Genomic DNA, 26,459 nt, shown 5'->3' on the forward strand with positions numbered 1-26,459 from the left:
ATATGATAAAATATTTGGCTGATTTCAGGTTTGGGACTTCTTTTTACTTTACAATTGAAGGTAGTATGTCCTCTAAGCTGAAAGGACTGGAGTGATCCAGGCCCCATGAGTGGAGGCTTCCAACATGGCGGACAATCATTAGGAGTGTACTATAGTAGTACAAATGACTGATACGAGAGCCGAACAGGAACCTGCCATCAACCATGTAGAAGACAGGGAAATTAAAAACGACAAAAGCAGTCCACTCAGAATTAGCTACTCTGGGCACGGACCCGAGAGGGGAAACTGCTGACCTCAATCACTAGAACAAAGAGGGAGATCAGTGCCTTGATGAACACTCAGCTCTGGTTTCTGCAGACAAAACCTTCAATGATCTGAAAAACGAGACTCAGGAATTGGCACTAAAGCTAGAGAACCTGAAAACTAGGCCCTGTCGAAGCAACCTGCGAATTCAGGGTGTGCTGAAGCTCCCAGATTATGTAGACTGTGAGGAAGTTGTACAGAAAACTGAAAACTGCCTGCTTTCAGAAAATGGCGAGTGTGTCCCCTGACCAAATGAAGATCATGCGAGCACACGGAGCCTTGGGATGGATCTGATGGGAGACCACTGAACTCCTCCTCCTCAAAGAAGTCCATTAGCTCTTCTTCAGATGCCCATTTACAGAAGTACTCAGAAGACACAAACAGACCTCTTGGTCAGGCCTGGACCTCTGATGCACTGGAGAACCTTCCTCACCTGACAGACTGGAGATGGACATCAGCAGTTGGCACTAAATCCAAAACCTGAGGCCTCGGTATCAATAATGAGCTTCAAGTATCAGTTAAACTACATCAGCCTCAACACCAAAGCAGAAGATTGGCACTGAGAAAATAAGAACTACAAGATCCTCAATCTTTCTCATGAGCTGCTCCTCAAAGAATGCCATCAACAAAGGTGAGGACATTGAAATTGTAGTGGTCATGTCCTGTTAAGTATCAGGAGTTAGGTCTTGGCTCCATAAAGGCTGTCACATCCCCTCTAATGAAACAGAAAGGGAGTTGCCTCACACCAGGAGAGCTTCAAGGACACGTCTGATCTTGGTGCCTTGTTGCACATTCCATAGGAGCTCGATATTGGGGCACCTGATATTCAGCACCTTTGTCCCTCGGCGTCAATGACAAAGGACAAATCCTCCCCACAATGACTGATCCTGGTGGCATCTATCAACACTTGAAAACAAGGGTGATTATGACACCTGATTTTGACGCAGTTCTGGAAGCCAGGTAGACTGTTGCTGATGTTGAAGGACTGGACTATCGTGCCAAAAATTTGTTTGCACTGCTTCTCACAACCATGCATTCCGTTCTTTGACATCTGTGAACACAGAACACAATAAGATGGATCATGATTGGGTCCGGGGCACTGCAGGCACCAATAATAGGCATCCGTTATGGATATGGTCCTGTTGCACCGGAAACACTTCTAACAGCCACTGGGAACTTTTTTTCCTGGTACATGTCTGGAATAACTACTACTACTACTTAGCATTTCTATAGCGCTGCCAGGGTTACGCAGCGCTGTACAAGTTTAACATGGGGAAAGACAGTCCCTGCTCAAGAGAGCTTACAATCTAAAGGTTACAAACTATGTAGTCAGTGTAGGTAGCATGAATGGGGAAGGTGGTTAGGCGCCAAAAGCAAGGGAAAAGAGATGGGCCTTAAGTAAGGACTTGAAGATGGGCAGAAACAGTGAACTCAATTCGATGGTGAAAAATACCTGACCAGATAATTTATGCCTACCAAGGCCAAGAGAGGGCCAACAAAAAAAATGCCCATAAAATCTAACTAAAGCAGCTATTGGGGAAAGTAGGCCCTGAACGACAGTGGCAGAACTTACACAAGTAATGCAAACAATGGCAAAAAAAAATGCCTCAACATGCAATGTAGACATGAGCTTACAGAGAGCACCTGAAGTGTGTGACCAATATGCTCCACAGAAAAATGGAGCCTGCCTAGGTCTCACACAACAGTCACAGTCGGGAAGGCATATGTGCATTGAACTCTCTCAAGTTTTTACAAAGCTGAAGAGCTGTTACCATGCGGGGCTCTACTGTGAGGATATTAATAGCCTGCTTAACCTCAGAGAAATCTCAATACCATCACTGGTGCTAAAGCTAAATCCTCATAATACTGCCAGTCGACAGTCCAAAGGGACTGTGCTCACCAGATGACCTGGAGACATGAGCTTACAGAGAGCACCTGAAGTGTGTGACCAATATGCTCCACAGAAAAATGGAGCCTGCCTAGGTCTCACACAACAGTCACAGTCGGGAAGGCATATGTGCATTGAACTCTCTCAAGTTTTTACAAAGCTGAAGAGCTGTTACCATGCGGGGCTCTACTGTGAGGATATTAATAGCCTGCTTAACCTCAGAGAAATCTCAATACCATCACTGGTGCTAAAGCTAAATTCTCATAATACTGCCAGTCGACAGTCCAAAGGGACTGTGCTCACCAGATGACCTGGAGACAGCATGGATCTGCTGCTCTGATGAAGTATTTTTTTTCCTTAAATTTTCTCTCGCTTCAACAGTAATGCACCATATCTCCAGCATAGGTAAGAGTACATTTCATGGGCATAAAGCTAAAAAGCTGAGTTTAATACCTTCTGATATTCCCGGATAGTCTTAAACCCTGGTGATTTCATATGATGGCCCCAGCATCCCAGCCAGTCGTAATTTCCTATAGGAAAAGAAAGCACAGGTAAAGACATAACAGCAGCAGCTGTTGGTTTTTAATAAAGAGCACCATCTCACACAACTTATTCTTTTTAATATTCATCTTTACTGGGAAATGTTAACATTTGCAGGTACCACATCTTACTTCCTTCATAAGTCTGTCCAGCAGTATTTCCCACCTCCCAACCACCAGTCCCGCCTCCCATCACCGGCTCTGGCACAGACCCCGTGTAAGTCTGCCCTCCCCTATCCTAGCCTCTCAACCACCAACCTCTCTTCCCCCCGCCACCCAATTTCAGCTAAGCTTCTGTGGATCCATTCCTTCTGCACAGGATTCCTTTATGCATATCCCACACGCATGTTTGAATTCAGTTACCGTTTTCATCTCCCGCGGGAGGTGGTGGAGATGAAAACGGTAACGGAACTCAAACATGCGTGTGGGATATGCATAAAGGAATCCTGTGCAGAAGGAATGGATCCACAGAAGCTTAGCTGAAATTGGGTGGCGGAGCAGGTGGGGGGAAGAGGGGGTGGTGGTTGGGAGGCGAGGATAGTGGAGGGCAGACTTATACGGGGACTGTGCCAGAGCCGGTGATGGGAGGCGGGACTGGTGGTTGGGAGGCGGGAAATACTGCTGGACAGACTTATACAGTCTGTGCCCTGAAAAAGACAGGTACAAATCAAGGTAAGGTATACACATATGAGTTTATCGTGGGCAGACTAGATGGACCGTGCAGGTCTTTTTCTGCCGTCATCTACTATGTTACTATGTTATGTAATGTTTTAACAACTATACAAAGTTTTAAAAACTTTGAACATGAAAATGAAAGAGTGCCAGGGACTAACAAGTTTCGGAAAAAGAAATAATTGCAAATGACCTAGGAAAGACAAGTAATTACCACCAAATACTCACCCGTTTCCCCAAATATATATTAAGCATTTCATCAGACTCTAACCAAATACATCAATTCAAGGAAAAAATAACTGGTCAATGCTTACTTCTCTTAATCCAACATAAAGTGTTTGAGACTGTCAATAACAAAAACACGGTGTGAAGGAATAGTGTTTAGAGAAGCAGGCCGAGAATCTGAAAAGCGAGGATTCAAATCCCACTTCTCCCAATGATGTTCCTTGAGTCCACGTCATCTTCCATTGCCTAAGTACACCCCTGGGAATTTAAGCATGCATACACTTTCTGCGTAATTAGTGAGCAGCCATACGCAGTACTTCCATGTGACAAATTTCTCATGTTATCACCCTACATATGGAAGATTTACAATCCCTCTCAGTTTATAACACCAAAGAAAAGGTTCACTCTCAGTGGTGAGAGAGAGGAACAGCTACCAGTAGGCTACTTACTCTTGGTGATTCTGAAGTGGGAGCGTAGTACAACCTGCTTTACTATATTTGGTGTCACATTGCTCATTTTCCATCTCATCAGCTTCCTCTGTACCCATGGCAATAACTCCACTAAAGAGGAAAGGAAAAAGTGAGAAAAGCTGCCAGAGGTAAAACTTGTGCTCAGGTAGAATCACAAAAAGAACATCAAAAGGAAAATCTTAAAAAGGCAGAGTACAGCGGTATCATACTGTTAAGCTCAATAAAATTAAAATGAGCTATCAGATTTTTCTATGCAATGGTCCAAAAAAAGGAAAAGCACCTGCAGAACTTCAATCCTGAGGGTTAACATAGCAAATCCTTGTATTTGCACCAAATCTGACAATTCAGTAATGTCAAACCTCTATACTTTATGCCTTCCCAACCCTTCGCTGGAATAGTGAGACCCCTTACTCCATAGCCTGAAACTAACTGTCCCCCCTCCCCCCAACACACGAACGCAGCACAAGAGGCCAAATAGACCCAGTAACATTCTGGCAACAGATATACAATAACGATTGGACAACACAAACAGACACAACATATCTCTCAGATTGGGAAAAGATGCAAAAGCATATTAGACGAAATAGCACCCCTACAAACAAGAACCTCACGCAGACATAACTCGATACCATGGTACAACGAAGAACTGAAAAAACTAAAAACACAATCCAGGAAACTAGAACGAGCATGGAAAAAACTAAGAGACACACAAACACTCAACACATGGAAACAAACAAAAAAAAAGCTACAAATACACAACAAGACAAGCCAAAAGGCTGTACTACAAAACCGAAATAGGGCCAGACTACAAAGACTGAAAGAAATTATATTACTTCATGAACAAAGTATGCTGTCAGACAGCAATCTCTATACATTAAATTTTTTTATTTTTATTACATTTGTACCCTGCGCTTTCCCACTCATGGCAGGCTCAATGCGGCTTACATGGGGCAATGGAGGGTTAAGTGACTTGCCCAGAGTCACAAGGAGCTGCCTGTGCCTGAAGTGGGAATCAAACTCAGTTCCTCAGGACCAAAGTCCACCATCCTAACCACTAGGCCACTCCTCCACATTAATAGAAAGGACTAAACACAAAGGTGACAAAGTCAGCCAACTCCTGCAATCTGTACAAAAAGAACCTGGCTTTTGATCTTATTATTCAAGTTCTTATGCCCCTATCGTGTCAGAGGAGGACAACATAGCTCCTGCTAGCTACTCTCACAGTGAAATCCAACTCATTCTGAAACACTCTCTCTCTGAACAGACTCAGACATTCAGAGTACTCCCACTAGGGTGTAACACAGAGATGTACACTGTTGCACTGGTGCTACCACTTACTCTTACCCATTTCATCCCGTGTTGCAAAGTACAGAGTTGGCGGCACATTAGGGAAGATGCTCAGAGTAAGAGCTGGTTTAATGATCTTATCTTCATGCTTTGGCGCTGGGATGACACTCTCGCATTCCCTGAGAAAACCAGAGGAAAGAAAAGAGCTGTACATATCCAAGCAAACAAGACCTCTGACAAAACAGTTTGGCCCAGGTACAATACAGAGTGTGAGCCCACTAGGGACAGAGAAAGTACCTGCATATAATTGTAAACCACTGATTGTACCACAGAAAGGTGGTATATCAAATCTCATTACCCTTCACCACTTACAGTGGGAAATTTCAGGCCCACAGTTAAATTTAGGTATTTCCACATTAACAGGTTCCAAAGGAGCACTTTCAGCCTGTGCATAAGGAATGGATCCTCAGAAGCTTAGCTGAAATTGGGTGGCGGAGCAGTTGGGGGGAAGAGGGGGTGGTGGTTGGGAGGCGAGGATAGGGGAGGGCAGACTTATACGGTCTGTACCAGAGCCGATGATGGGAGGCGGGACTGGTGGTTGGGAGGCGGGAAATACTGCTGGGCAGACTTATATGGTCTGTGCCCTGAAAAGGACAGGTACAAATTCAAGGTAAGGTATACACATATGAGTTTGTCTTGGGCAGACTGGATGGACCATGCAGGTCTTTTTCTGCCGTCATCTACTATGTTACTATGTTACATTTGAATAAAATAATGTAGACGGGAGTTGCTATTGTCAGATGTTTAGGCCAGGCCTGCACAAGTCCATGGTTCCTCTGTCCTCCTTATTACCATCTAAACAGACCAAAACATTTTTGAGGATCCCCCAAATTGTACCTACTAAATAGACTATCAGACAGCGCTGCTTCTGGCTAAGCTCACCTGGATATAGCAGTCACAGATCCAGAGGACAGGGCTCCTCCTTCTGATGAACAGTCTGACTCATCTGCAAGGAAGAAAAAGTTGGAATGTTTCATTAACAAAGTGTCAATTTTCTAACAACAACAAAAAAAACCATCTTCTCTTGCCTGAACTTAAAAAAAAAAAATAATAATGTATCCACTGTGACATTTCTGACTTACACCACTGCACACTCTCACTAAGCCATCTATCCTTATTACAGACTATTATTTATTTTTGTTACATTTGTACCCTGCGCTTTCCCACTCATGGCAGGCTCAATGCGGCTTACATGGGGCAATGGAGGGTTAAGTGACTTGCCCAGAGTCACAAGGAGCTGCCTGTGCCTGAAGTGGGAATCGAACTCAATTCCTCAGGACCAAAGTCCACCACCCTGACCACTAGGCCACTCCTCCACTGTTGCTACTATTTGAGATTCTACATGGAATGTTGCTATTCCACTAGCAACATTCCATGTAGAAGTCGGCCCTTGCAGATCACCAATATGGCCGCACAGGCTTCTACATGGAATGTTGCTAGTGGAATAGCAACATTCCATGTAGAATCTCCAATAGTAGCAACATTCCATGTAGAATCTCCAATAGTATCTATTTTATTTTTGTTACATTTGTACCCTGCGCTTTCCCACTCATGGCAGGCTCAATGCGGCTTACATGGGGCAATGGAGGGTTAAGTGACTTGCCCAGAGTCACAAGGAGCTGCCTGTGCCGGGAATTGAACTCAGTTCCTCAGTTTCCCAGGACCAAAGTCCACCACCCTAACCACTAGGCCACTCCTCCACTGTTGCTACTATTTGAGATTCTACATGGAATGTTGCTATTCCACTAGCAACATTCCATGTAGAAGTCGCCCTTGCAGATCACCAATGTGGCCGCGCAGGACGTCAGACTCACAGAAACAGAAGCCTGCACAGCCTTCTACATGGAATGTTGCTAGTGGAATAGCAACATTCCATGTAGAATCTCCAATAGTAGCAACAGTCCAATAGTATCTTTTATTTTTGTTACATTTGTACCCCACGCTTTCAGGCTCAATGTGGCAATGGAGGGTTAAGTGACTTGCCCAGAGTCACAAGGAGCTAGCTGCCTGTGCCTGAAGTGGGAATCGAACTCAGTTCCTCAGTTCCCCAGGACCAAAGTCCACCACCCTAACCACTAGGCCACTCCTCCACTCCATGACTATTCAACATTCAGTTCTTAATTTATCATCCTCCAGAAAATCTCTCTTCTCATGTTACCATATTGACACTCCATTCACTTCTGCACATAGTTCAGGCTTCTCCTACCTCGCTTACAAGGGTGTTCTTCACTTTGCTGAGGAGTGTTCAGGTAGGTAGGAAAGGTAATGAGGAGCAGCAAAGACTCCGTGATCATCTGTGCCCTTCTCTTCCATTGCTGACTCAACTCTTGAGCTTTTCACCTTACTGCACTTGCTGACTCAACTCTTGAGCTTTTCACCTTACTGCACTGTTTGCCTATAATGAGCTTCCTAAATTGATGCCTAATGCTGCCTTCTCTGGCCATATTCAGATCCCTTAGAAAACAGTGGTGAAAACTAGAAAGCTCATGAAAACAAAGTAAAAAAAAAAAAAAAAAAAAAAAATGAAAAAAAATTGTTTTTGCTTTTTTTTTATATATAAAAAAAGGAGGAAAAGACCTCATCCAACTGGAACTGATAATGCTACAATGCTTTATTTTTCTCTATGTTTTCCTGAGCTTTCTAGTTCTTCACCATTGTTTTCTAAGGTATTGTGTATTTTATGGCGAGTAAGACCTGAATTTTGTGATTTTTGTCTTAGACTATAACCAAATCCCACCTTAAAAAATAAACAAACACCACTACTGAGGCTTCATTCAAATCTTAAACCCTGGTTATCCTCCATCATAACAATGTTGAATTTTAATCAAGTTTTCTACAATAAATAATCCAAGAACCGTATTTATCTTGCATCTCAACTAAATATGTTATTGCCTTGTCTTCTTAAAGCTACACTGCTTATTTTAGCAAAGTCAGTTTAGAGAATAGCATAGCCTTTAAAGTCTGCTAGGGTTTCATAGAAAACCTGTTTTTAGAGTCTAGTTTAGTATTTTAGGTGCATTTTAGGAGTTTGAAGGAAGCATGGAGATAAATGCATGACTATTCAGATGATATCAAGAGCGCTTTGGCTTCCTGCACCACGGAATGATTTTCCAACAACTGCTGAGAAGAGAAAAGGCGTTCATCTATCAAAGGGAGAAGTGTGTTAAGCAGCAGACTGGCTAACCTACTGAAGAGGGCTTTAAAACGGAATCACTGGGGCTGGGTAATTAAAGCTTCTAGATAAGAGAAACATTAAATACCTCTACACAAATGGGAAAAAGGGATAATATCTGGAAAGCAGTTTATACTTATACCTATAGTGTGGGAAATAAGGTTCTGGAACATGGAGGCTGTGATGAAAGGCCAAATTGGAGTTAGTGGCAGTCAGAGACATGATTCAGAGAGAACCACGATTGGGATATAGTTATACCAGGCTACAATCTGCGCAGGAAAGACAGGGTACCATACATAAGTGATTGTATTTCCTACTTCTGTGGAGATGTTGGACGCAGACAGAATTTCTATGCGGCAGTGTCTCTCTCCCAAAAGCAATTATTGATTGTATTTGGTAAGTAGGGAAAATAAAGTAACTGATTGCTTGGTGTCTTTTGTCCCTCCAAATTGTGGGTTGGTGGTACATAAAAGATTTGGGAGTAAAAAAGAACCCTAAAAACAGGGGGAGTGGTATCCCAAAATGGCCGCTGCTCACCGGGCTTAGAACCGCAGGCTCCTGAACCCATCTTGGAGCTCGCTCGTTAACTGGTAGTGAACTTGACTGATTTCGATGCCTATCGCGCTGCGAAGTCCTGGGATTCATCTTCCTATCGGTTTCGAGGAGTACATTGCCGTTTCGGTATTGGCAGCCGGCCTGATTGCTTCGCTGGTGCGGTAGTGGGAGCTGTGGATCTAACTGCCGGCGGCTTGCACCTGCTCCTCGGTCCACATTAAAACGCCCCGCCAGGCGTTTAGCTTCACCGCTAAACACCAGGAACTGTTGTTACTGATTTGAGACTGTGCGGAGTGTGCGGTGAAGGAGGTAGATCGGGCAATCGCAGTCCGTGTTGGCGGTTGGCCCGAAGGCCGCAATGAGCTTTCCAGCTGGCTGTCTTTCCATCTTCGCTTGTGGCTCCGTTTTGGCTTCCCTGAACGGCGCTCACTGCCTTTGTTCCACGGAGCTGAAAGAGGGTGAAGCCGCCGCTGAAAAGGGAGCTGCTTCAATTTGGAGGCATGAACGACTAACGCCCGCCCACCTTGCCCTTACTTTGCTTTTCACTGCTGTGGGCGTGCTTAAGCTGTGAGATTTTGCACTCTCACTCCTTTTTCTGCTCCAGTTAGTGCTGTGAAGCCACTTCTGCACTGAGGATTGAACCCGAACGAGCCTGGGACTATACAGAGCCTACGGTGCGGATCTGTTCATGCGTCGTGCTGAAGGAGGTTCCCCGTGGCACCTTAAAGGCTGTACTATTCAATCTTCGTACTGCTGCCTAATCCTGGACTGCCTCCCATCTGACAGCGACTTGCGGCGACTGGTGTAATCCCAGAAACCACTCCTCTTCCCTGCTTTCAAAATGGACATGCCTATGTTTTACTTTGCCTGTCTTTTTCTCTCCTTACTCTCTTTCTCTTCTTCCATCTCACCCTCAGAAAGTAGCCCTATTCCCGTCCTACGCACCTCATGCAGACTACAGGGTCATCCTTCCAGTTTACGCACCAAACTTACCACAGAGCGCCAACTTCTACGCATTTGCCAATAGCAGTCCTCGTCGCCTACCTCCTGCTCTGGTCTTAGTGGGCTATATAAATGCCAGATCCGTGGTAAAAAAAAAGCCTCCATTTTTACTGATTGGATCACACTAGAAAGCCTTGACCTGGTCTTCATCACAGAAACCTGGGTCCACCACCAAGCTGACCCCATCTTGCTTGACTTATGCCCCTCGGGCTACAAGATTGTCCACTGGCCGCGTCCTGGTAGAAGAGGATGAGGTATTGCACTTATCTATTGTTCCACCTTCATCATAGAACCCATTGCTGACTCCATTATGCCGCAACTCGAAATCGCCTCAGTGAGAATATCTAATAAAAACCTATTTGGTCATCTGACCTGTATTCTATTTTACCGACCACCCAGCAACTGGTGCGATGCGCAACCTAACTTTACTGATTTCATCTCCAATATTTGCTTGTCTTGTCCCAATGTACTTGTCCTGGGAGACGTCAATCTACATCTTGAAGATTACTCCTCTGTACACACACGAGATTGCCTGGATTTCCTCAGCTCTTGAGACTTTACCTGCTGGAGTACTCAGGCTACCCACTCCAAAGGACACACATTGGACCTCTTCTCCTTTAAGTCGGCTAACCACAACAATCTGCGCATAGCTAAAGCCCTGTGGTCAGCTGTCCCTTGGTCTGACCATTTCATGCTCACTTGCTCAGTTCTATGGCAGTTCAAAGGTCCACAAGCGCATGCATTCCCCAACATCGTACATGATGAGAGGGTATGTTGACCCTGCAGCGTTCTGGCAATCAGACTGGCCTGACCCGGTAGACTCAGACAGCTTCCTCCCCAATTGGGACAGCCGCTGCAGAACTACCTTAGACGCCATTGCGCCATTCAAGATGTGCTCTACAAAAAGGACAGTTGCCACCCCATGGTTTAATGATCACCTTAGAACGCTTAAAGCAAAAAACAGAGGACTTGAAAGTGCCTGGCGTAAACACCAGGATGCACAACATCTAGCTGCATGGAAGCAGTCTCACAGAAAGTACAACTATGCAATCAGACAGGCAAAAAAGCACTACTTAAAAAAAAAAGATTGGCCCGGATTCAGTGGCGTAGGAAGGGGGGGCGGTCCGCCCCGGGTGCACGCCGCTGGGGGGTGTCGGCTCCGCGCTGGTGCACCGCCCTCTCTGCCCCGGAACAGGTTACTTCCTGGTCCGGGACAGAGAGAGCAGTGAACCAGCGCGGAGCCGACACACCCCAGCAACGTGCAGTCGGGGCGGATTAGCCCTCCCGCCCGTCCCTCGCGGCAGGTATGCGCTCCGGGGGGGGGGGGGGGGGGGTGCGCGCAGCGGCGACCCGCCCCGGGTGTCAGCTCCCCTCGCTATGGCTCTGCCCGGATTATAATGATGCCAAGAAACTCTTCTTCTTTGTAAACAAACTAATGGATACCTCCGTACTTACCACTACCGGAGAAGGCACCCCGCCCGCTGCAGATCTAGCTAAATTTTTTCAAGACAAACTCAAGAAACTTCAGAGCACCCTTCCGCAGAACAATTCTAGCACCCGGGGCCTGACGAACAACCAGCAGACTGTCTACTCTCAAGCTTTTCAACTCTCTCTGTTGATTCTGTCAAGCTGGAGCTCCGTAGATTTGTTAGAAAGTACTGCAGGCTAGATGCATGTCCCAACTATTTGCTCCAATGTGCCCCTGCCTGCTTCCTGGATGACTTGACGTTACATCTCAACTACATGCTTGGTGCAGGCAAGTTTCCTACAAGTCATGGTAACATCTTGCTTACCCCGGTACCTAAAGACGCTAAGAAAAAAAGTAGTGATCTGTCCAAATACCAGCCAATAGCATCCATTCCCCTTTTCGTAAAACTCATGGACAGCCTGGTGAATAAACAACTTAGTGAATACCTGAACAAATTTAATATTCTACATACCTCGCAATCGGGATTTCGTTCGCTCCATAGTACTGAGACCGTGCTTGTCACTCTCCTATCCAGCTTCAAGAGGAAAATAGTTGAAGGGAAGAGCATTTTACTCCTGCAGTTCAACATGTCCAGTGCCTTTGATATGGTGAACCACGGTATACTTTTTTGGCTACTTGACTATTTTGGTGCAGGTGGTAACGTACTAGCCTGGCTGAGAGGTTTTCTTACATCCAGATCCTACCAAGTCCACGCCAACTCTAATGTATCATCTCGTTGGAAAGCAGACTGCGGTGTGCCACAGGGCTCCCCTCTATCACCTACCCTCTTCAATGTGATGTTGATCCCTCTGGCAACAGCTCTCTTTAAACTGGGACTAAACCCGTTTATCTATGCAGATGATATCACTATCTTCATCCTTTTTGAGAAAGACCTAACTGAAATCACCTGTAGGATCCGGCGAGGTTTTAACACCAAGCTCGATTGGGCTAATTCTTTTCGATTTAAACTCAACGCTGAGAAAACGCACTGTTTGATCCTCTCCTCTCCCTATAACAAACTCAGGCCTCCTACATTAATTACTCCTGAACTCGTCCTGCCTATCTCGGCATCCCTAAAAATCTTGGGAGTTCTGCTTGACAGATCTTTGACTTTGGAGCAGCATGTGAACTCTACAGTCAAGCAAATGTTCTACTCTCTTTGGAAGCTTAAGCGTGTCAAGCCTTACTTCTCTCGAGACGTATTCCGCAATCTAGTCCAGTCCCTGGTAATTAGCTGTCTTGATTACTGCAACAGTATCTACAGGGGATGACAAACCTGCTCCTAAAAAAACTGCAATCTGCCCAGAATACAGCAGCTCGACTCATCTTCGGCAAATCGAGATTTGAAAGTTCGAGACCACTATGTGAGCAGCTGCATTGGCTTCCTGTGAAGGACCGCATCGCATTCAAGATCTGTGCACTGGTGCACAAAATCATCTATGGAGAAGCCCCTTCCTATATGGACACTCTCATTAACCTGCCGCCCAGGAATTCCCGAAGGTCGGCCCGCTCGTACCTCAGTCTCCACTACCCGGCTCCTTATGGTCTCAAATATAAGACAATTTATGGTTCCTCCTTCCCTTATCTCAGCACTCAACTGCGGAACGGGCTGCTGCGAGAGGTCAAATTCACTCCTGATCACCTGACCTTTAAGAAGTTACTCAAGACCTTCCTTTTTGGCAGAGCGTATACTGTGAGCCCTTCTGGAGCCACGCCATTTTAACCCACGGCTCGCTCTATGATAACTTAACACCTTTTCTCTCTTCCTTTTCCTCCTCAGTTATTTCTTTCTCCCTCTTGTGACCTTGTATTTTGTACTATTGTTTGCTTTTTAACTATTGTACGCCACATTGAGCCTGCCCTTGGGTGGGAATACTGTGGGATATAAATGTCATAAATAAATAAATAAACAGAATTGTAGGACTTGCAGGGTAAAGAGGCGGCACTAGGGGTTAATCTGGAAAGAGGGAATGAAAAATGTATTTAACCTTCACAGGCATTCACAATATAGCTATGAAAGGGGAAGAACTACTAACAGGTGATTTTAATATGCCGGATGTTGATTGCATGGTCATCTAGAATTAAAGAGATCCTGGATTCTCTATAGGGAGAACTGTTTCAATAGTTGGTAAGGGAACCCACACAGGATGGGACCATACTCGATTTAGTGCATAAAAATAGGGAATATTTCTGATATTATAGTGGGTGATCATCTGGCATCCAGTGATCACCAGATGGTGTGGTTCAATACTAAGACAGGTTACAGAAGTGAAGGTTCAAGACTTTTAAAAAAGTTGACATGGCGGATTACCTCATGGAGTTGTTAGTTGGATGGGAGCATCTGGAAGTAGGAGGACAGCAGCAGACAAAACTGAAAGGAGCTATTGCAACAAACCTTTTTGTAAGCAGAGTAAATGAAAATGAGGAAAAGGCCTCTTTAGTTCTCAAAAGTAGTAGCTGAAAAGGAAAAAAGGTTAGCCTTCATAAACTACAAGAGATTGCAAAAAGAGGAAGACAGGCAGCAATATCTGGAAAAGTTAAGAGAAGCTGATAAAGTAGTCCAAAAGCAAAAATGCAATATAAAAAAAAAAAAAAAAAAAAAAAGATGGCAAACAATACAATAGGGGGGAGGCAGCAACAAGACACTTTTTAAATAAATGTGTTATTGATAGGAGGAAGTGCAACATGGCATTGTGAGACTCAAAGGTGAAGGGGAGGAATATGTGGAAGCTGATAAGGCCCATAGAAGACAAACACAAACAAGAATGGAAGTGTGTGGAAGACCCTGAGCGATTTTAAGCAGAACGGAATTGGTGCAGAAGGTCAGTGGTCTCGTCATAAAGCATACAGGGACAGACAAAGATCTCAATATGAAAGAAAGACAGGAGAGGGGAGAAACTGAGACATGGAAATACCTCTGTGGCATAAATGAAGAGGAGGAGAGTATTTCAATTGAAAGGAAGCTTTGGAAAGAGGGAGAACAGGATGAAGGAGAAAGGGAACAGCCTCCTGGTGGAGATGGTAGACTATCTAAATTCATGAAAGCTTAGGACAAGTACACAGGGATGAGGAAGGGATGGCAGATGGGATAGATGGGCGTAGCACCAACAAAAAAGGTCCAAGTCTCCCGCAGAAAGCACATGAAACAACAAAGAAAGCGGAAGAAAAACCAAAATAGACCAGATAAAAACCACAAAGAGTAAGAACACCAAAAGAAGTTTATTAGGACCCTACACGGTCCGTGTTTCGGCCAACCTTTTTTACAGGTATTCACACCTACGCTCGATTTCGGAACGCACCAGCGTTTATGCCTTTTACTCTATGAGAATTCTGGAGGCACATCTGTGTACATCAATTTTGAAGACCCCTGAAGAAGGCCGGTTGGCCGAAACACGGACCGTGTAGGGTCCTAATAAACTTCTTTTGGTGTTCTTACTCATTGTGGTTTTTATCTGGTCTATTTTGGTTTCTCTTTCGCTTTCTTTGTTGTTTCATAGATGGGTGTAGGCCATATGGGGTTTTATCTGCCTTCATGTTTCTCTGTTTCTAAATTGTCAGCTCCTCAAAACAGGATAGGTAAGGACACACTTGAAAATAAATGCAGCACCCAGATGTAAAAAGGGAGTATGCAATGGGATGAGATGAGTATTTCAAAAAATGTATAGAACTATTTTACTGAACCTGTTTTTATTTTATTGCCTGTAATCCACTTGGGAGGTTATTATTATTATTAACATTTGTATAGCGCTACCAGATGCACGCAGCGCTGAACATCCAACATAGAGACAGTTCCTGCTCAAAAGAGCTTACAATCTAAAAATAAGACAGACAGACAAACAATTAAGGACAAGGGAAGTACTGGGTGAAAAGGAACAAGGGGAGGGCAAATTGAGTAGTGGCTAGGAGTCAAAAGCAGTGGTGAAAAGGTGGGTTTTTAGCATAGATCTGAAAACAGGTAGAGATGGAGCTAGACGCATAGGCTCAGGAAGTCTATTCCAGGCATAAGGTACAGCGAGGGAAAAGGAACGAAGTCTGGGGTTAGCAGAAGAGGAGAAGGGGGACGACAAGAGAGATTTGTCCAGTGAGCGGAGTTCACGGGGAGGAATGTAGGGAGAGATGAGAGTGGAGAGGTAATGGGGCAGAATGGATGCATTTAAAGGTCAGTAAGAGAAGTTTGAACCATATGCGGAAGCGGACAGGGAGCCAGTGAAGTAACTTGAGGAGTGGGCTAGTGTGGGTATAACGATTTTCAAATGTACTCCAGGCATGAAATGAGTTTTCTTTTTGTTTTACCAGGTTGGTTCTTGTATGTACAAAAGAATCCGCAAGCAAGCGGAGAACTCGAACGCCCCACGGGAGAACACAGGTATAGAAGAGAGTGGGATGTTTGACCACGGACAAACAAAACCTGGAGAGATGGATCTTAAAAACCTGTTCTCATCAATAAACAGGTTTTTAAGATCCATCTCTCCAGGTTTTGTTTGTCCGTGGTCAAACATTCCACTCTCTTCTATACCTGGTTCTAGTATGTATCCACATTCTGGATTACAACAAAGACTTACACAAGTACAAAGTATTTCCATACAGGGACAGACCGTACATCCATCAAGCCCTGCATCCTGTTTCCAACACTGGTCAATCCATATCACAAGTACCTAGCAAGATCCCAAAACAGTTCAATACATTTTATGCGGCTTATCCTAGCAATAAGCAGTGGATTTTCTCCAAGTTCATTTTAATAATGGTCTATGACTTTTTCTTTAGGAAGCCATCCAAACCTTTTTTTAAACCTTGCTAAGCTACATTCTCGGGCAATGAATTCCAGAGTTTAATTACACGTTAAGTGAAGAAATATTTTCTCAGATTCGTTTTAAATTTACTACTTTGTAGCTTCATTGTGTGCCATAAAAATAAAAAATAAAAAAAAGTCAAGCAATAGAACAAGTATACAATGTGAAGGTCTGAGTACACAGTAACCTTGACCAGAGGTCTGCCAAACACACTACCACCACCTAGAAGGCCACTAAGCAACCTTGTACCACCTTGCACATAGTAACCTTGCCCAGAGAGCTCATAATGGCCTTCATCTCATCTTGCACACATATTACCCAGAGAATCACTAGCAGCACTCTTACCATCATTGTCCTCCTGACTACTGAAATGTTCTAAATTTTCTGGAAGCTCTCTCTCTACATCTTCTGTTTCTTCGTGCTCTGGAAGATGCCAGTCAGTTTCTGTACTGCAAGAAAAACCACTCAAATGAGATGAGATGCCTATAGATCCATTTCTCTATCTAGTTTAATAAGATCTGTAACTACATCTTCTCCTTCTTTTGAAGCACACAGTATTCTAAACTGCACACAGATTACCATCTTGGAAAACACTGGCGTGAGAGGATTTGCTGTGAGATAGCTTTCCTAAGACAGGAACATGAATGGGATCAGGGGAGTCATACAATTTTATACAGAACACAAGAGAACTAGAGCTAGAGATAATTTACATGGGTGTACAGACTATTGATCATAGGACAACTAATCATATCTACTTGGCCAGAGGATCTTTGATCACATTGCCTTTTGGTCATAGGACTTTGTGGCCATATGTATAATAGACACATTTACTATTGATCATTAGGCCATTAGGTCACTGATATAGTGGTCACAAGGACTTACTGTCATGAAGAACTTTGGTTTTATAGATTTAATACCGTAAAGCCCGTTAAAACGGGTGACATTTTTGTTGTGAAAAATGTAATGAAATATCCACTCATTTCTTGTTTTGGCTGTCTACAGTACACTTTTATATACTACAACCCTCCTCTCTCCCCTGCCCCCCCTCCAGCCACCCAGGTTGTCCAGTGAATTCTTCGGGGCAGGCAGGAAAGATCTCCAAGTCTTGCCTGCCCGCTGCCGGTGCTGACTCTCCCCCGCTGCCAGATCGCTCTTCAAAATGGCCGCCGAGACTTTAAGGCCATTTTGAAGAGCGATCCAGCAACGGGGGGGGGGGAGTCAGCGTCAGCAGCAGGCAGACAGCCAAAACTGGGGTTCTTTCCTGCTTGCCCCGAAGAATTCGCTGGACAACCTGGGTGGCTGAAGGGGGGACAGGGGAGAGAGGAGAGTCGCTGGACATGGGTGGCTGGAGTGGGGGGCAGGGGAGAGAGGAGAGTCACTGGACATGGGTGGCTGGAGGGGGACAGGGGAGAGAGGAGGGTCGCTGTATAGCGCTGCGTACATTTAGTATAGCGCTTTAGAAATGATAAGTAGTAGTAGGTGTTGTGGTTATGATCAGCTGACGTCGAGAGAGACTTGTGACGTGCAGCGCATGCACAGAACAGCCGCTCTCTACTGCGCATTTGCGGGTGAGTCAGTCACCTCTCATTTATATAGTTAGATTGTTAAATGGGCTTCAATGGCTAGTGGGGATTCGGCTATTTCTTTGGTCTTATTCCAAGTAAATCTCCTTTATGCAAGTTATTATTGGAGTCCAAATTGTAAATGTACGAAGTCTTTCAGGAGTGCTGTTAGGGCACACACTGTTTTGCATGGCTGTTGGTTACAATTCTTTATAATGCTAGCTGTATAATGTTAACAGGAAGTAGCTAGTGCAATTTACATGTTTGTGCTTGATGGTAAGTTAGAAAATTTGCTAACATCTGATCAAATTATTACATTTACAATTTAGTATAAACTTTGTTAAAAAAAAAAAAGTACAATTGAGAGTGCTCGTCATAAATGGAAGTCAAGGGAGAGTACCATATTTTGCAAAAAGGAAAAAAAAATGTTCATCTACAATGACACGAGTACTGCAAACATTACGTCAATCAACTTGGATATAAATGTGGCGTTGCAGCAAAGTGAGAACTTAGAGATGTCTCCATGATGATGAAGTTGAACATAACCATGAAGGTAACAACACTGCCAAAAAAGCCATAGGAGACATGAAGATCATCGGAGAAGCAAGGGTTGGTGAAAAGAAGGTCAAACCAGAGTTTCTCAGACTATCGCCACATGTACTTATGGCACCATCAAAGAAATCAATGCCGAGTCGTGCACTTTGTCTACACAGACAGAAGATTCTTGTGGAAAAAAAATGTAGATGTATTTAATACCCATCATTCCATATGATCTTAAGTTTAAAGTACCTATTCATTTCAGGGAGTTCATGTTATTTGATTCTGCACCTGGAGCTGATCACATTCTCATCTTTGGATCAAACTAACTACTAGACAGGCTATGGAACGTTCAAGCTTTTCCAAATGTATTCCATTAATTTTCAATTTGCTGATAGCAGACGGTATAAACCAGTGGGATTACATCCATCAATAAACAGCGTTCAACATATAACTGCCGATTGCAAGAGGTAAAACGACAAATTCCTTCTGCTTGTCCAACACTTCTACTGACAGACTTTGAAATTAGAGTCATGTCAGCATTCAAAGAAGCCTACCTATCAGCACAGATAACAGGGTGTTATTTTCATTTAACTCAAGAGTATTCTACATAAGATTAGTGAAATAGATATGAAGACTAAATATGAGAGCAACGATGTTGTCCATGGATCTGTAGGTGTCTTGCTGCCCTTGCACATGAGCCTGTAAGTGACACTGAACAAGCATTATGACCTCCTCATATGTTCTATTAAGGTATAGATTCTATGAACTCAACTTATTCTGAACACAGAGGCTGCTGCTGCTGACAGGGCCATGGTAATGAATACGAACCCCCACTTTTTAGAACTAAAACTTAGAATCAATATTAAACAGCAGCAGATGGACTGACTCACATTGTGGAGGGCTGGCATTTCAGTTTACAAACTCTCTTCCAGTGCAATCATCCAATACTTTGGAAAAATTTATGACTGGATTGTAGAAAGATCACATTCAACAGACATTTTTGCAAGGATCATCAGGTGTTGAGCTGGCACCAGTGAAGTGCTATTGTTTACTGAAAAAGCATATGCAGAAACAGCAAAAACGATATCAATCACTTACTTACATAATATGGCATTTACAATCACAAAATCGATACTGTGTGAAAACAAGTTGTCATTGTGATATAGTTTGAAATAAAATATCAAATTTAAATTTTTACCTAGTCTTATTATTTCATATCTTTTATACCTAATTGAGTCTTTCTGTATTTACTGTCTTATTATCAACTGCCCTATGACGAACAATTCAAGTGACCAATAATCCTATGACCATAAACCATGATGACCAGCATGCCTATGACCAATAACTACTATATGACTTATGACCATATTCCTATATGACCAAATGGCTTATGACCAATTGTCCACCAAATTTTATGACCAACTGACTTATGACTAAAACCCTTAAAACCATTTACATGAACTCTCTTGCCCCATACAAGTTTGTGTCATTGGACAGGTATCCCACAGCAAATCCTCGCACTGCAATATTTTCCAAGACAGTAATCTGTGTTGAACTCCATTATACACAGTTCGCAATCTTTACCAGTTTTAGATTGGTAAAGTCAAGAGACTGAGCAACAAATAAGGTGTTCAGCGTAACTTACTTCAGATCTTGCAAACTGTCTGCCTCCCATTTGCTTCTCTGTGGACTGTGGTGTTTCTTTTCCAATTCGATAGTAGAAATTTGTGCTGTCATGTCACTCACATTCATTTGCTGGGCTCCAGCTCCCTTGGCAGTTGGGTCTTTGCTTTTCACAGGGACTGCAGTCCGAGTTGTACTGAGGGCACCGTTTTCAGGGCTGTCCGTGCTTGAGGCTAAGAGATGAGCACTAATCCGTTTTGTGCAGACATTGGAGTTGCCCATATTGAGACTAGAATACCTCAGGTTTCTGTTCTCCATGAGATGAGGGTGTGCTTGGTTGTCTTCTTGCCTGGGACTGGCATAAGAGGTAGTCTGGATTTGCCCTCTGTTGCTCCCACTGGATGAATCATTAGGCAAGCTCACATTTGCCTGCTGATCAGTATCCAAGCTCAAGTCACTGAACATATTTTTCCCCCAACTGTTTCCCATCACTTTCTTCACAGCTTCAGTGAGCTTCACCTCCTTGTTCCTGGCATGAAAGATCTTCTGGCTCTTGTTCCTGGCATGAAAAATCTTCTGGCTCTTCCCATCTTCTTCTGTTTGCCAAAGAGCTTTCTCCAATCTGGGCGATGTGACACTTTGATCGTACAAGGCTGTTGTAACATTGGTGGTTTGTTCCAAAGAAATAGGGCTGGTACTGAGAGGTTTGCTAGGAAGGCTTAGGGCAATCCCATCTCCAGTACCCCCAGAATGATGCCAAGCTTCAGGTGCACTAGGTTGAGGTACATGGGAAGTTTTCACCTTTCTGTTCTGTCGTGACTGGTTTGAAGGCACTTTAGCACTGCTCGGTCTTAAGAACAAATTGGTGTTCAGTGTTGGCTTGAAAGAATTGGAAATTAGCTTTCCTGAGCTAATAGGAGGTGAGCTTCTCACCCCAGGGTTTGGCAGCTCTACAGTGGCACTCTGTGGGAGGTACTGATTCACACAGGACGACATGGCACTCTCAACTGCATTACCTTTTGTAATAGAGGAGTTCAGGGGATTCCTGTACGGAGAGGACAGGTCTCTCCGTCCTAAACCCCCAAACTTTAGGCACAAAGATTCCAGTTTTTGATAGGACTTACATCCATGACCATGGGTAGGCTGGTGAGAAGGCAAAGTACCTTCAGAGGAATTGCTGGGAGATCGTGAAAGTGATTTTGATGTATTATGTACAGCTGCTATTAGTGGTGGTGGTGCAATTCTGGCATTACAAAATGGGTCAGAGTAGAAACTTAAGGTTCGTTGAGGTGGAATCCCCGAGTGTCCTAGCTTCTGATCCTGTACCGGATTCACATTCTTCTTCTCCAACCTCCAGATCGACTTCACCTCCTGAACAGGAAGACTCCTGGCATGGCTCTCTTGGGGTTTCCCAGCAAGTTGGACCCTGAAGTTCTGTGACCTGTGATGGTTGTTCTTTCCAAAGCTTATACTGTATGGTTCAGTACTTGCAGAGGCCATCAATGGCCATGTCACTAGAAGCTCAAACTAGCAAAGTCAACATCTTCTCTCATAACCGTCCACCTAAAGTAAGGAAACAGGACTGTCAAACTTTACAAAGTAAACTGGGATTCGTGTCTAATAACTACTTATGAACTTTTGAGACCACATGCGGTCCCTTCTGCAGATGACAGATACAGAAAGAGATCTCTCTGGCATCTATCATGACAAACCTTCTCACCACATTGTTCTTGCTAGCATATACTAAGTTCTGGTAAGGCAGGCCTTACTTACTTTGTGCCTACTACTCTGCAAAGTATGTGTTAGAATGTTTCTAAAAACATCAGCAAAATAACTGGAGATGTATATTAATACAGAAGGCCCCACCTTTTCCTTTTCTATATAGATCCACTAATGCAAAGTCATGAAGAAAACAAGACCCTTTGAACTTTAATACCTTTTGAATGATTTAAACAAACGGATTACCCAAAGATGTAGTATATGAAACAGAACACATCTGGAAAAAAAGGTCCCATTGGATCTCAAAACAAAAAACACTGCGCCCTACATCTTTGGATAATTCTTATTTCAACATCCAAAAATACAAAAGCAAAATGAGAATGGAATTTGTTATTTCAGAAAATTAAAACTTAAAAATGATCCACTATGGCACATAGAATCCCCTTACCAAGTAAAACGTGTGCCAATATAACTGAGGGAAACTTTTCAGCAAAGTTTGTGAAGCACCTTTTCGCCAGCAAGGTTGGGATTTTTATTTATTTTTGTTACATTTGTAACACTCATGGCAGGCTCAATGCGGCTTACATGGGGCAATGGAGGGTTAAGTGACTTGCCCAGAGTCACAAGGAGCTGCCTGTGCCTGAAGTGGGAATCGAACTCAGTTCCTCAGTTCCCCAGGACCAAAGTCCACCACCCTAACCACTAGGCCACTCCTCCAGGGTTGCTCTATATCAATGTTTCTTAATTCGGTCCTGGAGTACCCCCCTTGCCAGTAAGGTTTCAGGATATCCACAATGAATATGCATTAAAGAGATTTGCATACAATGGAGGTAGTGTATGCAAATCAATCTCATGTATATTCATTGTGGATATCCAGAAACCTGGATACTCCAAGACCGACTTGGGAAACACTGCTCTATATAATGGACATTTTGGATAACAGATCCAAACATTTTTTCAAAACTTCCACCCACTTGATTGCAGGGTGGTTCAGGTAACCTGCTTTTATCCTGGCTGTAGACAAATATCTAGCCATGTGAGTTTCAAGGTAGGAGACCATGTGGCACTGGTGCCCTAGTTTTGAAAATCAGAAGATCATTTCAGAAGTCTTTGGTTAGTGAACCTGATCTTAATCTGGATCTGAATCAGCAAGTGGGTGTGCTTATGAGAATTTGATTTAATAATCTATACATGCTAGCAGTGTCAGTGATTATCCATTTAGACTACTGAAAAACTTATTTTAGGAGCTCTCCCAGACTCATTTAAAGTGTTTACAGCTTATACAAAATACAGTGGCGAGAACCATGACAAGATCGTGTCACCCCACCATGTTGCTGCAAAGAAGCAAGGATTCAAAGGATGTGGTGTAACACTTTTAGTTTTATCAATAATTCCAATCGCCTAGTGTGTAACAGATGTGACAGAGCCGTGTTTTGGCAAATATGCCTGCGTCAGGAGTTGAAAGTACCTTACAAGAAATAAACAAAAATCAATAAAACATGTACACAACCAAACATTAAATTATATGAATACTAGTAGAAAAGGCCCGTTTCAGGCAGAAATGAAACGGGCACTAGCAAGGTTTTCCTCGGAGTGTGTATGTTTGAGAGAGTGTGTGAGAGAGTGACTGTGTGAGAGAGAGTGAATTTGCGAGTGTGTGTGTGTGAGAGTGAGACTGTGTGCAAGTGTGTGTCTGTGAGAGAGAGGGTGTGTGCCTGGGGTCCCTCCCTCCCTCTCACCCAGTTCCAGTGTCCCCCCTTCCTCCGTGTTCCAGGGTCGTGTCCCCCCTTCCTCCATGTTCCAGGGTCTTCCCCCCCCCCCCTTTTTTTTGTTTTTGTACAGGTGGTGCATTCCCCCCCTCCGAAGTCCAGACCCCATCCCTCCCCCGTTCCAGACCTCCCCTCCCTCCCGCCATCCGAGTTCCAGACCCCTCCCTCCCGCTGTCCGAGTTCCAGACCTCATCTCCCTGCCTCCCTCCCTCCGATTTGCAGATCCCACCTCCCTGCCTTCCTCCCTCTGATTTCCAGGACCCCCCCCCTTGGAGTTCATGACCCCTGGACCCCCCTGTCGCAACCCTCTCGAGCCCCCCTTCCCGCCGCCGTCGCATACCTGTGCTGGCGGGGGACCCCAACCCCCGCCAGCCGAAGTCCTGTTCTCGGCCGCACAGCGTGGAGTCGTGGAGGAATGATAAAGTTGGAATCAGTTTGTGTTCGTGCATCTGACGTACGCACACAAACAAGATTCCAACTTGATCACGTCCAGTTACGTCAGCTGGGGCTTCGGAGCCCAGCAAAGAAAGTTACGGACACAGGCAGCCAGGTTCATAGTGAGTATTATTATATAAGATATAAAGTAGATGAAATTGATAAAAATCAGTGAAGACAATCATAAATAAAACAGATATAAGGAAAGGGAGGGATGAAAAGACTATGTAAAAAATTTGATGTTACTTTAACAAAGGTTGTGCTATTGACTTTAGAGTTAACATTTTGGTGATTGTAATTGATGCTTAAATGTTGTGGATGTGACATCAATAAAAAAGTTAAACCATAAAACAGATATAAAAATGGATATTAATGAATATAGATGTCTATAAATGTGTTTGTGCATATGGTACACTAAAGGTATGGACGTGTAACTTACTTTCGCTACATGTTGCACCGCCATTGTTTGATGGAGAGAAAGAATTGTGAATTCCTCAGTGTATTCCTCTTTGGTGTTTTAACCATCTAAACACCTGATTAACCTTTGGAAGACTCCTGAAGGCGGCACTATGGCGCCGAAACACGGCTGTGTTGAGTTAACCTGTTGTAATAAACTATTTTTTAATTGAAATTAAATGAATGTGATTATTATATACTTTATCACGAGTCTTTCTTTGGCGTTTCTGGGACATAGACCATAGAAGTCCACCCGGCTCTGTCCATGTTCCACCTACTGAAGTTGCTGGCAAAGCTCACTCCAGCCTATCCAAATCCATCTTGTCATTTGCGGGACCCAGCCCATAGAAGTTTGCCCAGCACTGTCCCCGATTCCAGCTACTGAAGTTGCCATTGAAGCCCTTTCCAGCCTATCCTAAACTGGATTGCCAAATACAGACACAGACCTACCAAGTCTGCCTGGCACCTGCCTTAGTTCTTCACAGCTGAAGTAGCAGTCTAAGTGTTACTCACACATCATCCCCTGCAGCCTAAGGATTTTTTTTTTTGTTTTCTACTATCTATTTTCTAAATAGAGTTCCTCTGTGTTCATCCCACACCTTTTTGAATTCAGTCACTGTTTTTGTCTTACCTCCCTCGGGAGGGTATTTCAGGCATTGATCACCCTCTCTGTGAAAAGAATTTCCTAAGTCTACCACCCTGCAAACTCAGCTCATGTCCTCTAGTTTTATCATTTCCCCTTCTCTGGAAGAGATTTGTTTCTATATTAATACCTTTCAAGTATTTAAACATCTGTATCATATCTCCCCTGTCCCTGCTTTCCTCTAGGCTATACATATTCAGATCTTCCAGTCTCTTCTCATATGTCTTATGGCACAGGCCCCTATCCTTTTTGTCCCCTTCCCCTGGACCGCTTCTAGCCTTTTTATATCCTTAGCAAGATACAGCCTCCAAACCTGAACACAATACAGGTGGGGCCTCAATGACGACTTCTACAAGGACATCACCACCACTACCTTTCTTCTGCTGGTTACTCCTCTCTCAGTGCAACCTTGCATCTTTCTGGCTATGGCCACTGCAACATACGGCTCCCTTGGGTTTCTACTCTCCAAATGCATCCATTTGAACGTTTTTTGCCTTAAATTTTAATTGCCAAATGTTAGACTATTCTTCTAAACTTTTGCAGATCCCTTTTCATGTTTGCCAATCCCTCCGAGGGTGTCCACTGTGTTACAAATCTTAGTATCATCCACAAAAAGGCAGCAGAGTGGCCTAGTGGTTATTGCACCAGTCTTGGCATCCAGAGGTGTCTGGTTCAAATCCCACTGCTGCTCCTTGTGATCTTGGGCAAGTCACATAACTCTCCATTGCCTCAGGTACAAACTTTGTGTATTTCCCTGTCCCTAGAGAGCTCACAATCTGTGTATCTGAATGTAACTCACCTTGAGCTACTACTGAATAAGGTGAGACCAAAATACAAATAAAATAAACCTTACCTTTTAATCCTTCGGCAATGTCACTCATAAATATATTGAATAGAATTGGCCCCAGCACCGATCCCTGGGGCACTCCACTACTTACCTTCCTTCCTCGAAAGAATTCCATTGACCACCACCCTGTGACATCTGTCAACCGGTTTCTAATCCGATTCACCACTTTAGGTCCTAACTCCAGCCTTTCAAGTTTATTTAAGAGCCTTCTATGAGGGACTGTATCAAAATCTTTAATGAAATCTAAGATTACATCTAGAGCACATCCTTACTTGATCCAATTCTCTGGTCGCCCAAATTCAATCAAATTCGTTTGGCACAATTTACCTTTGATAAAATCATGTTGCCTCGGATCTTGTAACTCATTGGAGTCCAGGAAATTTACTATTTCTTTCCTTCAGCAATGCTTTCATTACTTTTCCCATAACCGAAGT

At 43.8% G+C, this 26,459-nt stretch overlaps 1 protein-coding gene across 4 annotated transcripts in view; it reads right to left on the minus strand.

Moving 5' to 3' along the window:
- TTLL4 (tubulin tyrosine ligase like 4) overlaps nucleotides 1–26,459 on the minus strand; it is a 171,920-nt gene that overhangs the window by 118,799 nt on the left and 26,662 nt on the right. For 3 of the 4 annotated variants that reach the window (XM_030209263.1, XM_030209264.1, XM_030209262.1), the window contains exons 2-7: nucleotides 20,179–21,719; nucleotides 16,777–16,880; nucleotides 6,327–6,390; nucleotides 5,442–5,563; nucleotides 4,077–4,187; nucleotides 2,645–2,721 (exon numbers count right to left, since the gene is read on the minus strand). In XM_030209263.1, the coding sequence (XP_030065123.1) occupies nucleotides 2,645–2,721; nucleotides 4,077–4,187; nucleotides 5,442–5,563; nucleotides 6,327–6,390; nucleotides 16,777–16,880; nucleotides 20,179–21,656 (1,956 nt within the window). In that variant the 5' untranslated portion in view covers nucleotides 21,657–21,719. Of the gene's footprint in view, nucleotides 1–2,644; nucleotides 2,722–4,076; nucleotides 4,188–5,441; nucleotides 5,564–6,326; nucleotides 6,391–16,776; nucleotides 16,881–20,178; nucleotides 21,725–26,459 lie in introns of all 4 variants that reach the window. The other variant, XM_030209261.1, reaches the window with a different exon arrangement.

Source organism: Microcaecilia unicolor, chromosome 7 (assembly GCF_901765095.1).
Source record: "Microcaecilia unicolor chromosome 7, aMicUni1.1, whole genome shotgun sequence".
Classification (NCBI taxonomy): Eukaryota; Metazoa; Chordata; class Amphibia; order Gymnophiona; family Siphonopidae; genus Microcaecilia; species Microcaecilia unicolor.